At 44.9% G+C, this 15,245-nt stretch overlaps 1 protein-coding gene across 1 annotated transcript in view; it reads right to left on the reverse strand.

The window, feature by feature from the left end:
• Positions 1 to 13,360, reverse strand: part of caskin1 (CASK interacting protein 1) — a 74,663-nt gene extending 61,303 nt beyond the window's left edge. The window contains 1 exon segment of the mRNA XM_076996750.1: positions 12,663 to 13,360. Coding sequence (XP_076852865.1) covers positions 12,663 to 12,756 — 94 coding nt within the window. The 5' untranslated portion in view covers positions 12,757 to 13,360.
• Positions 13,361 to 15,245: the final 1,885 nt, after the last annotated feature.

Genomic DNA, 15,245 nt, shown 5'->3' on the forward strand with positions numbered 1-15,245 from the left:
GTGGAAACAAACTGAGATGTTTGATATGTGTCTCACTGTGTGCTACTGGACCACCTTCCCAAATGCAAATACACACACACACACACACACACACACACACACACACACACACACACACACACACACACACACACACACATCTGTTCTGTTGGTCTCTGATACTGTTACAGCTAACCTTTCTACACATGCGAGACAACGGATCCTTGCATCCAAACTCTTAGGTTCGGTACACATACAGAATCCATACATCATTACCTTTTTTCTGACTTCTGAAATGCTGACACCTGAAATACTGAATAATCTTCTGTTGGATGTTTTTCATCTCATGACTTACCGGTTTGATCTAATCAGCAGGCAGCAACCCAATTCAGTCTGGGTGAATTATGAACTGTAATTCTGCAAACAGACCCTGCAAGCGATGTATGTAGATTTCATATCATAGGAAATGACTCCCTGATAGACAGTGGCCCTGAGAGCACATTTCGTCTCACCCTTATCCAGTTTAATCTGCTCCAGCAGGGAGTTGGAGTGCCAGTCTGAGAAAACAAGCTGCCTTTTCCAAACAGCAGGGGCCAAAGGCCTCCAGCACTGCTCACAGAGCCCAACAGCACAATGTGCTCTGAAGGTCAGAGCAGTACAGCCCTTCTCTTGGTAACCTGTAACCTCTGCACTGCATACAATTACCCAGAGAACCCCAATACACAGATGGCACCTGTGCCTGGAATATCACCGTACTAAAGCACACAGCATTCTGACCCTTACTAACACCAATGTTCTCCAACTAACATAATCGACCTTCAGCTATAACCAGCATCCTCTAACTAACACCAAAATTTTCCCTGAAAAGTCAACATTTCTGTCCAGCATTCTTGTCCAATATTCTCCATGAAAAATCAACATTTATGTCCAACATTCTCCATCAGATATCAACATTCCCCAACATCATTCTACACAAAACACCCAACATTCTCCACAAACATCTACATTTTCCAAGCAACATTCTTAATCTGGCAAACTTCTGGCAGAATGTTCCAGATATAGAAGTGACATGCCAAATGAACAGATAGGAATTTAGGAGGAGCTTCTAACCATACACAGGAACCGTATAGGAACCCCCTATTTGTTAGGAACATTAAACTTAATGTTCCAACCTTTAAAGTCAGATGTAAATGAAAGCTGTGACAGAGAGCTAGACCGAACTCTGAGAGAGAGAGAGAGCTAGACCGAACTCTGAGAGAGAGAGAGAGAGAGAGAGAGAGAGAGAGAGAGAAAGAGAGAGAGAGAGAGTACTGGAATAAGGAGTGCTCAGTGGTCACATCAGAGTCAGCAGGACACATCAGGGTCAGCAGGACACATCAGGGTCAGTCATCCATGTAATTACGTGTTATAATGCAGCATCAGGATGCCTGAATTAAATCCCACTGATAAACCTCCACCAGCTCCACCCTCAATGGCCACCACTCACACACTCACACACTCACACACTCACACCACTCACACACTCACACCACTCACACCACTCACACACTCACACCACTCACACCACTCACACACTCACACCACTCACACGGCACTCTCCTCCAGGAATTCTGAGCCATCCACCCACAGCAAAGTCAATGTAACAGATAAAATTAGCCCTGTGTTTTGTTAATAAAAATACCACTGCAAGATCACCTCTCCAAGCACATCGTATTCTGTCAATGTAACTTCTCCATCTCTTAAACCCATCAGTGCAAGAGTCAACACCACACATGCAGCCAGTGGAGAGGAAACACCACACATGCAGCCAGTGGAGAGGAAACACCACACATGCAGCCAGTGGAGAGTCAACACCACACATGCAGCCAGTGGAGAGGAAACACCACACATGCAGCCAGTGGAGAGTCAACACCACACATGCAGCCAGTGGAGAGGAAACACCACACATGCAGCCAGTGGAGAGGAAACACCACACATGCAGCCAGTGGAGAGGAAACACCACACATGCAGCCAGTGGAGAGTCAACACCACACATGCAGCCAGTGGAGAGGAAACACCACACATGCAGCCAGTGGAGAGGAAACACCACACATGCAGCCAGTGGAGAGGAAACACCACACATGCAGCCAGTGGAGAGTCAACACCACACATGCAGCCAGTGGAGAGGAAACACCACACATGCAGCCAGTGGAGAGGAAACACCACACATGCAGCCAGTGGAGAGGAAACACCACACATGCAGCCAGTGGAGAGGAAACACCTCACATGCAGCCAGTGGAGAGGAAACACCACACATTTCCTTGTTTCCCCATTAGGGCGATGACCAGAAACACTAGCCTGATTAATAGGTGGAGCTCCAATATGCCCACAGCATACTGTGTGTGTGTGTGAGAAAGACAGCTTTATCTAATCCGACACAGCTACTGGCGAGAGTTACCCCTTGCAGTCACTCAATCCCAAATGTAATCCATGCTCTTCTGATCCCTACTAGAACATGACTCACTGTGTGTGTGTGTGTGTGTGTGTGTGTGTGTGTGTGTGTGTGTGTGTGTGTGTGTGTGTGTGTGTTTATGTGAAAGTGTGAACAAGCTGTAGCTTTCTGTTTGTCCCTTGTGGTGGATGCGTGATAAGCCACTGCTGTCGGTCACACACAGCAGAGGTGTGAACGGCTTAGGACGTGACACGGCCAGCCACTGACTGCAGGTTGGCCTGTCTGCTTTTATGCCAGATGCTCTCTGATCAGGAGCCTGCACTCAGAATGCTGACTAGCAACCAGAGTCAGCATCGCAGACAGAACCCTGTCCCAGGATCCCACCCAGAGTCCCACCCAAGACCTACACTCCCAGAGCTCCACAACACAGAATCAAGAGGCCCTGGACTGTTTCTCAGGACTAGCTGCAGGTCACAGTGTCAAACAGATCACAGCAGGGCACCTTTTCTCTCTCTCCTGCCCCATACACCCTACACCCTACACCCTACACCCCTACAGCCTCTGGTGGTCCATCTGTGCCAGAAACATTGCGTGAGTGTGCCATCTCTGCTCTCTGGCAACATCTGCCCCGCTCATCGCCGCCCTGCTGGACACTATTAACGAGGGCAGGCGTTGAGAACCTGCTGAGCAGAGCTGCTTGTTTATATGTGTGTATGTGTGTGTAGGTGCAGAAGGGGGCGGGGGAGGGGGGATCATGCTGGAACTTACTGCTACATACACACCAAGTTTGGAGCTGGCACTTTTAAACCACTCAGACATGCACACAGATACACACAGGATCTCATGCAGTCACTGGGCCAGTGGGTGTAGAAGCCAGTCATGAATTTGAATCCCTCAAGCAGGAACTCAAGCAGGAACAGTTTTGTGTTGGTGGGGAATCCTAACAAACACACACCGAAGTATGGATTGTAAACCATCTCATGGCCTGTGAGAGCTCTCAGCTGCTCTTCAGTTGACTGTTAGCACTGTATTAAATACTGCACTAGGAATTTCCGTTATGGTCTGACAGCGGCGAGAGTTCGGGAGAGCAGACCAGTCGGGGAGCACCCACCACTTACCCCTCTGAGCACCACAGAGGTTTGGCACCCCCTCCAAACACCAGCACCTACGCCAAGCCGCATGTAAACCTTATGTGGAAAGACTGAGGAGTTCTTTAGGGACTGTGCACAGTCACACACAGTGGAGCTCTGTCCAGTTGACTTTGTTTTTACATGGAACGCAGGACTTACAGAGCCTGCAAAGAGAACGGAAAACACACAAGAGGCTGGAAGGTCGGTCTGCATGGAAAAATCCATCCTGTTCCTTTGGCGTCCGGTGCTGGTGCACAGTGCTTCATTCTCTGAATGGCAGATACTTAGTCTTTGTTCAGGCTGCTGAGCCGGGAAGAAACACAGCCCGGGTTCAGGACACTGAGCTGGGCAGAACCACTTCCCGGGTTCAGGACGCTGAGCTGGGCAGAACCATTGCCTGGGTTCTGGACAGAAGAAGGACATTTGCTTGAAAATGGCAAACAAAAAACTGCTATGGTTAGGAGTGAGGACAGTGAAGAGAGAACGAGTGCTCCAGTCTCGAGCCCCTGCCCAGGTGTGGGGGCAGGAATGCAAGTTCTCGAACACCCGTTCCACAACTCCCTTCTCCAGGCCCTGTAGGCTCCACAGCCTCCTCCTGTTCCTGACATCAGGAACTCTTATTCCTCCCAACCGTGGAGCTGAAGCCCAGGGCTCGGCCCGTCGTCCCTGTGCCACGCCAGCAGATCTTCCCAGAGCCGGGCCTCCTGTCTGCTGCCTGCCTGCGTAATCAGTCCGCACAGTCCGTCTGTCTCTCACATGGAAGTGCGCTATAAAAACCATGAGTTTACTCTGGTGAAGCCAGGGGGTTTTGGTGTTCTTCAAGTCCAGCCCTGGCTCGTCAATAGTGGTGGAGATTGATTAGCTAGAGATCTGCGGTTTCACGTCGGTGTGTGTCCGTGCTATTGTAATAACTTAGGTTAAATGAATGGGTGTGACGTTGTACTTGGGCATGAATGTATTTAAATGGGCATGGGATTTTAAATTTGCCTCGACCACTTGCTTACATGTTCTACATTTAGCTCTCTATTTACAGTTAGTTACATTTCAGTGTATTCAGTGTGTATTTGATAAGCGTACATCTTTTGTTGAAAATCATGTGCGCAAAAGTTCCCTGAGCATCAGTGTAGTTGAAGTAGCTATCTAGACAATGCATGGCCCACAGTACAGAATTATGAAAATCCTAATCGATGTCGAAAACGTAAGACACATATTTTTAAATACTCAACACTACTTTCAGATAAACACCAGACTTCACGCTCAGAAGTCATGACAGGTGGTTCCGATTTTCAGGTCCATCGGCAGTTTTCTCGCAGACCCACGTGACTTTAGTTCTAAACAAATATGGTGGATGAATGTTACAACTTCTGCCCATCTCCTTTCCTCCTCCCTTTTGTTAAGGTATGTCTTCCACCACACATTATACAGACATTCATTGTGTTGCCACAGCGCAATCACTTCTCCATAGTCCACTTATGGGGTCCTTGATTGAGCCACCATGTTTACAACTTCCGCACACACTGTTGATGAAGTTCCATTCAGCTCGGCCTTCATTGGCTGACGGTTTCCCACACTACACGACACAGAGTCGTGAATATTGAACGTTTAACTTTTACTACTCACAATCGGCTCAGCCCGACTATACTGAGAGTAGACTGGAGGAGGGAAGATCAGACACTCCACATCACAGGAGGGGCTACCAATTTTAATGCAATTCTCCTTACAATAATCACAAGAGGTCCCTCGGTTTCAAACGTTTACTTGTGTGGGGGTGCGTATTATCCAGTCTGTACCCCTGTGATATCCTCTGTCAAGTCTGATTGTGATCTACGACATAGTATCCTGTAGTGAAGGGTGGCCATTTAAAGACAGACCAATAAAGACAGAGGGGAGAAAGATCTTTTGTATAAGAATGGTCAGTGTGTCCAACTCCATATCAATGGTCAGTCAAAGGGCACAAGCAGCAGCGTCAAGGTCTAATTCAGCTCTGTCCTATGTGGAGATTAATGTGTGACTTCATGGGAGCTGTGTTTGTAGAGGATTAACGTGATGTTTATTAGTAAACAAGCATCAGCTCATTGTGTGTGAGTGTAGACCATGAAAGTATCTGTCATCAGGATATTGTACCTGGCCTCTTCAGGACATTAAGGCATGACTAGCTGTTAGGTGTAGGGTTAACATTGCTCATTCAGGATTTTTTATTTTTTTATTTTGTGGGGAGGGGGTAATTTAGTGTGTTATGGGGTCACTCTCCAGAGGCCAGTCCTCTCTGCACCTTTACCGTATGACCTTACATAACATCTCTGTGAGCCGTCAGTCACGGTGGCACTCGGTGGAGCTCACAGCTGCCGGACATTCCTCTCTGTTTTCTAGAATGATTTGTGTGACTGCTGATTCGTCTGCAACCTGCATGTCAATCACTTCCCTCTTTCCTCTGTTCTGTGAAAGTGTCACTCAGCAATCCAGCACAAGCCACCATGCTAATAACATGAAGTCCATGACCACTGTGAGGCAAGGTCACTGGGGGGTGTCAGAGGCAGCATCTTCCCATATGCAACAGGGTAACCTGTGTTGGAGAACTCCATGGCAACACGGAAGAGGGAGACTAAAGGAAAGGATGGAGGAGCACATCTAGTTAGACACACACACGCACTCACACACACACACACACACACACACACACAACACACACACACACACACACACACACACACACACACACACACACACACACACACACACACACACACACACACACACACACACACACACACACACACACACACACACACACACTTTCCTTTCTCTTAGACTCTCCCACACATCTTAGCAACATCATCACTGGTGAGACCCATCCATCATGGCAGTGCTGCAGTTCTACAAACACACAGACTCTCAGCCAATCCTGCTTAAAAACCCCAGTCTGCCCCCAGCTGGCCTGGAGGAGTAGTTAGCTCAGAGGAATGGCTCTGAATGTGTTGCATATCCACACTGTTCATTATTAGTGCCATGAGAATATCAGCCAACGGTAAGCACAGCAACACACAGAGCCATATGTGAGAGGGTCTGTCTAGAAAGCCTTAGTCCACTGAAGGTTGACTGTATTTTTACTGTAGTTTGATCAATCCACCTAAAGAGTTTTATATTCTACATTAATTGTTTGAGAAGCACCTGCATAAACTGTATTTTTTGTTAATATACATTTTCTACTCTTTTTTTTGTCGTCAAACTCCGTCCTTAGGTGTCAGATCCTTGGATCCTCTGTAAACAGAGCAATCACACCTTTTAAAACATGCTTACTAATCAACTGGTTGTTTGTGTTTACTCCCTTGGTGAGTGTGTTTACTCCCTTGATGAGTGTGTTTACTCCCTTGGTGAGTGTGTTTACTCCCTTGGTCAGTGTGTTTACTCCCTTGGTGAGTGTGTTTACTCCCTTGGTCAGTGTGTTTACTCCCTTGGTGAGTGTGTTTACTCCCTTGGTGAGTGTGTTTACTCCCTTGGTGAGTGTGTTTACTCCCTTGATGAGTGTGTTTACTCCCTTGGTCAGTGTGTTTACTCCCTTGGTCAGTGTGTTTACTCCCTTGGTGAGTGTGTTTACTCCCTTGGTCAGTGTGTTTACTCCCTTGGTCAGTGTGTTTACTCCCTTGATGAGTGTGTTTACTCCCTTGATGAGTGTGTTTACTCCCTTGGTGAGTGTGTTTACTCCCTTGGTCAGTGTGTTTACTCCCTTGGTCAGTGTGTTTACTCCCTTGGTGAGTGTGATTACTCCCTTGATGAGTGTGTTTACTCCCTTGATGAGTGTGTTTACTCCCTTGGTGAGTGTGTTTACTCCCTTGGTCAGTGTGTTTACTCCCTTGGTGAGTGTGATTACTCCCTTGGTGAGTGTGTTTACTCCCTTGGTCAGTGTGTTTACTCCCTTGGTGAGTGTGATTACTCCCTTGATGAGTGTGTTTACTCCCTTGATGAGTGTGTTTACTCCCTTGGTCAGTGTGTTTACTCCCTTGGTCAGTGTGTTTACTCCCTTGGTGAGTGTGATTACTCCCTTGGTCAGTGTGTTTACTCCCTTGGTGAGTGTGATTACGCCCTTGTTTCCTCTACCTAGCGTCGTAGTACAGGTGCATCTCAATGAATTACAATATCATCAAAAAGTTCATCTGTTTCAGTAATTCAATTCAAAAAGTAAAACCCATATATTATATAGATTCATGGAGCCATGAAGACATGGCGCCCCCAAACCATCACTGATTGTGGAATCCTCCACTAGACCTCTACAGCTTGGATTGTGTGCCTTGCTCCAGACTTTGAGACCTTGATTTCCAAATACTTTTATCTGAAAACAACACCTTGGACCTACAACTGATGGTGTAGCCATGTCATCTGCTGGTGTAGGTCCACTATGTTGTATCAAGACCAAAATCAGCGCAGCTATATACCAGGACATTGTAGAGCACTTCATGCTCCCCTCTGACGACAAGCTTTTTGGAGATGAAAATTTCATTTTCCAGCAGGACTTGACACCTGTCCACACTGCTAAAAGTACCAATCCCTGGTTTAATAACCAGTGTCACTGTGCTTGTTTGGCAAGCAAACTAAACTGAACTAGACAAGAGGAAAATGAGAGACACCAGAACCAAGAATGCTGAAAGGCTTTTCTCAGTTAGTCTTATATAATATTCAAATGTTCTGAGATAATGATTTTGGATTTTCATTGGCTGTAAGCCATAATCACCAACATTAACAGAAATAAACACTTGAAATAGATCACTCTGTTCGTCATGAATCTATATAATTATATATATATAATTTTATATAATCTATATAAAAAATAGTTTGTGTTTCAGTTTTTGTATTGAATTACTGAAATAAATGAACTTTTTGATGATATTCTAATTGATTGAGATGCACCTGTGTGTTTGAGTCTAGGTCCACCCATCTCCCAGTCCTTGCTTTGACTGCACCTGTAGTGTTAGGTTAACCTCTCTGTGGCTGTAGGAATCTCACACTGTTAGAGGAATGAGCTAGAAGGACAGGCCTGAAGCAGGAGACCTTTACAACTCCAAACACATTCTAGAAGGACAGGCCTGAAGCAGGAGACCTTTACAACTCCAAATACATTCTAGAAGGACAGGCCTGAAGCAGGAGACCTTTACAACTCCAAATACATTCTAGAAGGACAGGCCTGAAGCAGGAGACCTTTACAACTCCAAACACATTCTTTTGCTTTTCTCACGCTTAGGTTGGCCTCTTAACACATTTCCGTATCATTTCTTCCATAAGTATTTTTAAAGCCAACTTTGGTCTGGGGCCACGTGAGACAAGACCAGTGTCCGTCTGCATCCTGCCAGCCTGCTGTGTTACTGTACACCACTCTCCTCTCCCAACGGTGGGCAAGCATCCGGCCAGATGAGCTAGTGGCTCTGATACAAAAGAATTGATTTAAGGCCTTTCAACATTGTATCCTCTCGCTCCCCCTCTCCATCTCTCTTCCTTTCTCTCACTCTACTCCTTCTCCCTCTTCCTCTCTCTCTTTCTGCACTCTCTGCCAGCCATCTGCACTGTAATTCAATCTTCAATCATGCTATTGGGAGAAACGAATGCCTGGATTAGGTGCAGGCAGTCATGCCAGTGCCTGAATGTGGCCTGGAAGAGGGTGTGAACAGGAGCTGGGCTTGCTCCTGGCATTACAGTTGCTCAGCACACAGGTGATCTGAGCTCATCGCCACTAACACCTGGGAAGCCCCGCCCTCGAACCGAAGAATCCACATGAAAGAAGATCACCCAGGAACACATGCTGCCCAACAATAAGTCCTGAAATTCCATGATGATACGGGTTATTAACAACAGGACCCACCCAACAGTACCTGCAGTGATGTTCTGGACTGATGAGAATGAGACGTGACAACTGCTGTATCAACATGGCTGCCCACAGAGTGCCCTTAGGGTATACACTAAAGCCATATCACCCAGAAGGCCTGGGATCAGCCAATAATGGTGGAGGGATGGGGGTTGGGGGGTGGGGGCGGTAGTGTCACAGAACTCCCATTGGTTAGATAGTGGATATGACAAGAGCAATCTTTCTTTCCGAGTTCTTTGGTTTAACGGGAGTAACCGAAAATAATAGCAAAAAAGGCAAAGTTTGCAAGCAGATGAGGTTGGATGTAAACCAATTACATTATCAGTAAACCAATTACATTAAACGATAAACAAGGAAACAAAAGAAATTTCTGTTTGTTTTGTATTTGCCTCTGCTTGATTTGTATGTTGTTAAACGAATACAGCAGGTGACGAACCGCACCAATCATCTTCGGCCCCTCTCTTAAACTGTAGTGGGACCACAGCCTCGCACAACATTCAAAACCACAATATATAACAAAACAATAATGGGAAGTGAAATGAGATAGAGATTTCATTTCACATGGGTTCTGCCTCCAGTACCTTGGCTACCTGCCTGACTGGATGTTACATAAACTGAAGTAAACTAATATGAAACAGAAGACTCCCAGAAGCCTGTGCTGTTTCTGCTCTGGGGAATACGCCTGTCCCTGCTGGATAGAAAGTATTCAAGCTTTGCAAAAATGAAATACAAGCATGTGCTTCCACAACTGCATTAATCTATTAGCACTGTCAACAAAGACGTCATGGAGGGAAAGAGCGGCAGCCGGTCCAGCAGAACTGAAATAACTCTCTTAGTGGACTACAGTGTGCCAGACCAATATCAGGAATAACATATGGGATAATGAGCAGGAACAACATGAAATCCAGCAGCTTTAAAGTTAAGAACTGCCATGATTGTCTCTCTGGCACTCTCACTGCTCACGCTGTCTGGCACGGTGTGCATGTGCAGTGGTGTGGAGAGGAGAGGAGGCTCCCACATGGTGCAATAGAAAAGCCTTCACCCTGTTATTGTGGGTTTGATGGTTTGAGCTCTGAGGGTCCTACAGTCATCCATGGCTGGGAGCTCAAGGGAGCAAAATTGGCACTGCTGTCATAATGGGAGGGGCAACAGTACTCGCTGTCGCCTGTCAATCAACGTAACACTGGCCAGTCATGGACATCTGTGTATTTGCTCTTGCTGATGAAGGCAGTTAGATCTTTCCTCCAGGTGCATTCAGCTGCCCTGTGTTGCATTATGGGTTGCAGTTTTAAAAGCTCTCCATGGTTGGCAACTGTCACATGATATGGGAGAACAAGCAAGCCAGTCGGTGGGTGGGAACTGGCTTAATTACTGAATTTGGGAGAAAAATGGGGTGCAGGAGAAGGAGAAGGTTTCTGTTTCCCAGATGCTGGCTATGATATCCAGCTGCCATCTTAACACACACTGCACATGCACATCAAAGACAACAATATAACATCTGGCATAAGGTCAGTAATAAAGGATACTGGCTCTTAACTAGGTATGAAGAAAGCACAGGTGTTAAAAAGATCCAGTTGTTGCATAAAAAAGAAATCTGTGCTCGGGTTTAAGAACTATTGTGAAAACATGTCAAAAATGAAAAATATTGCATTCGCATTAAATACATTACATAGAAAAATGATTTGACAGCATTGTTACTACCAGCAAATGAAGACCCCACACTAGGTATGATTTAGACTTCAGTAGTATTGAGCTGCACTGGGGGATATGACAAATTCCTCTCATTCTTTATCTTCACAGGAGAATTCTGGTTGAAATGCGTGAAATGTCATGATACGCCACTTAACGACGTCAATCAGAGGTGAGTTAGTGAAAAAAAATTCAAAACTACTGCTGGCTGCACCCATATGTAAAGCACAGTCAGTTATTCTGTGTCACCACTACATAAATGACCAAACGTGCAGAAACCGAGATGCTGAAAAGAGACGCTCAGAAAAAGTTATAATGTTCGTTCCTTTGAAGACTGAAGTTGAAACAGGTGGGAACGTCTGGGACTGCTGATGAGGAACATAAGGTTTGGAGAAGTTTGGATGGGTTTGGACGGGATTGGAGAGGTTTGGGTGGGTTTGGAGAGGTTTAGAGGGGTTTGGAGAAGTTTGGATGGGTTTGGAGAGGTTTAGAGGAGTTTGGAGAGGTTTGGGTGGGTCTGGAGAGGTTTAGAGGGGGTTGGAGAGGTTTGTAGAGGTTTGGAGGAGGCTGGAGGAGTGTGTATCTTCAGTGCAGGTGATTATAATGGACAACAGGTTCACCTCTGATATCACAGCAAAGTCTTAATTGTTGTGGTAAGGAAAAAACCTAAGGGTTGAGGATCTACTGTTCCATACCAGCTCACAATATAACATCTATGAGAAAAATTCAATGTAACTGTGGGAAGGAATCCTTTTCGAAAGCAACATATGGTCAGATATAACATATAACTCTCTGAGTGTTCACCTGTATCCAGCTGGAATTAGAAAAAAACACTGTGTGTTGGTTGGACATCATAAATCTGGCTTTGCATCGTAAAAAATAACTAGGTTACTTTTTCCCTCAACACATAGTTACGTGACACGGAGCCAACATTAATAAATCACCATGTCGATATCTACTTAAAACGTGCTATACTGTTCCCAGTATTAAAGCCCCACGGTTATAACGGCTCAACGGTTATAACAGCTGCTCCCCAAACTGAACCTGACGTACCCTACTCCTGCACAGCGCATGCATCGATATTCTACATAACACTTTTAGTGACCCGTTTTGATTCACAATATTATATATTTTTGACCAGCTGGGAAACAATGTGATGCTTAATACACACCGGCTTCTTGATGCTGCGAACTAATGCAACCGCACGATAAATACGCAGTGAAACGGCGCGAAGGTGGTGATTATGATTAGGATGGAGAGCTCTCCGACGTCACGATCTTCCAAGCTCCGTGTGTAATTGTGTCGTAACTCTGGAAGATCAGCTGATTACGTCGTTCTTAGAAATACAGACTACGACGTACCCGCGTGCGATCTAACATAACACCTCCAACGCTGGCCTCTAACTGCTAAACATCTTTCCCTAAATAAGGGGGCAGGGCAAATGCCCTCATCCTTTCCCCTTTTAATCACTGACACCTCCGAGAGCGATCACGTTTTCTCGTTCCGACACCTCTCCGTCCCTCATATCACCGAACGATGCACAACATACAATAATAATGATCCAGATTTCAATATCACCTACTTGCTTTGCCGGGTTTGGGCCTCTGCAGGAGTTTCTGCACCGTTATTAGGTCCTCGGTCTTCACCGCCTGAAGCAATTCCTGATCTTTGCCCATCGTTATTTATTTTACTCCCAAAGCATCGTCTGTGCGGAGTTTGTGTGTAGCGCAGCGATCACCCCGCGGATCCTCCCTATGGCGGAGCTGCAGGGCGCGTGAGTGGCGCGTGAGGGGCGCTTACACGGCTGTGTGACGGAAGGATGCTTCAATTCCTGGGGGCTGGTGCACCGCGTGATGTGAACCACAATTTCTCTTATAATTTCAAACTCAAGCAAAAATGACAGGTTCGTCACGAAATTACGATAAGTAAACAATCGAAGCTATATGTTCGTTGAGAAAATAATGCATGTCGTCAATCCTGGAGATTCATTTAGGCGCCTCAAAAAAAAGAAACCGTGCGTTTACGAAGATTACGAAAACACGAGCATGCAGTCACCACAAATCGTAACCTATCGTAACACAATAAACATTGGTTCTTAAATCCCGAAGAGTGGAGGCTTTTCCAGGGATCCTGGAGCTTGGCGTGTGCGAAGGGCGGTCGGCGCTGCCATCGCTGCGCGCGCCTAATGTTTACAGCGCCTCGCGCCTCTCCGACCTGCGATGGATCCAGAAGGAGCGTGCAGCGCACCCACCGCGGAGCTCGCGCACACTGCGATGTTAAATGGCTCCGGCGAATCCAGAGGGCGGACCCTAAACTACGAACATCCCAACTCCCCCTCCATTACACGCGACGTTACAAGCACCTGGGCCCTACAGAGAGACACATGTTTAGAAAAATCTGATGATATTTCAGGCTATTGTAATGATATAGACTCCACGGCCCCAGATAATATGAAATATTATGATATATAAACACGATCTGATATTTGTAAAGATTATCGTAGGCTACATTCTTCGAATTCGTCCTCCTAATCACATTCTTTTTCAGTTACTGTAATATGCGTCTCGTCCTCATCCTTCTCTTGATCACATTCTTTTTCTGTCAATAAGTCTGCCTGATCTTTTGGTGATTCTTCAGTCGTCATCCTTGGGACTATAGGCTGTCTAAGATTCAACACATTTTAAATTAGATTATGTTTTAGTTTTGGTAGGGACTGCCATATTTTAGGGTTCTATTACCCCTCTATCCCTCGTCCCCTGTCTCCTTGGGCAGGTGTGGTTTTTGAAACACCTGACAGACAGACAGACAGACAGATAGATAGATAGATAGATAGATAGATAGATAGATAGATAGATAGATAGATAGATAGATAGATAGATAGATAGATAGATAGATAGATAGATAGATAGATAGATAGATAGATAGATAGCAGCGATACGAAGAAGCGATTATTTGACGATACGAAGAAGCGATTAATGACCAGTATATTCAGACACGATTCCTAGTGTTAAACTATACTGTAGTTACATAGTACGGGCGCCCTCTACTGTATATTATAAGATTAAGCATTGGCTCATAATTGGACTTCCACATAACTAATTACATCCAGTTTATTGTAACTAACAGGGTAGTAAGCCTACTGACTTCCAACCCAGACTACCCAAAGTTTATGAATGTGAAAGAACCTATATAACCATTATAGATATTTTAAATCGTATGCAAGATGTCAAGTATCAAGTAGTTTCCATCCTGCAGTGCTAAAGGGCATATTTTACTTTAAAATCATTATCCCAAGACCACACATCACATTGTCATTAATTTATTGTCGTTGATATCTGAATTGGTTTTGTCCCTAATCAGTTTGCAAACAACTTCTGTGAAACAGCAGAATTTAATTTGCGTGTAAATGATAAAACAGATAACTAAAGAAAACTGCAAACAAATGATCGATATTTTATTGCACATTTACTGCTTTGATTTTACTATAGGCTAATACAGGCAATCTGGTATATTTTGTCCAATTTAGTAATAAATTGGACAAAACGAAGGCTAACGAAGGCGTTGATGAATTCACTTATTTCGAAGCGGAACTCTCTTAGACAAGACTGCAATTTTTAGTAATTGTGTGACAAACGTTCCACTAGAGACGAGGACTTTCTTTTAAATTCCATTAAGACCCTTAGACCTAGATGAAATATGACTACATAAAATATGATTAATAATGTTCATATTTAATCTAATTAGTGAAAGGCATGTGGTCAATAAAGAACCAGTTATAAAAAACAATCATTCGTTATGATTATGTTATTTAACCATCATTGTTGTTGTACCATCATTTCTTTCGTTCACTGAATAAGAACTATTCAATGAATATCATGGCATGTGGGACTTTGATTTTGGAGATAAAAATTATTGTGACGCAAAACACGTAAACCGTTCTCGTAAGAATTAACTTTAATTACACCGACCGCCTCTCATTATCTACTTCGATCCAACTTTAAACGTTTTCTAAAAGCATTCCCTAAGTATAAAAATAGCAATGTCTAATTTACGTTTAACAACTGTTCTCAGATCAGCATCCAGACTTACAGCACGCCCTACTGCTTCTTCTCAAACTGAAGGGCGGGACGTAAGGACAAGATTACTCGTCTGATTGGTTAGAAAT

This window comes from Brachyhypopomus gauderio, chromosome 2 (assembly GCF_052324685.1).
Source record: "Brachyhypopomus gauderio isolate BG-103 chromosome 2, BGAUD_0.2, whole genome shotgun sequence".
NCBI classification, from domain to species: domain Eukaryota; kingdom Metazoa; phylum Chordata; class Actinopteri; order Gymnotiformes; family Hypopomidae; genus Brachyhypopomus; species Brachyhypopomus gauderio.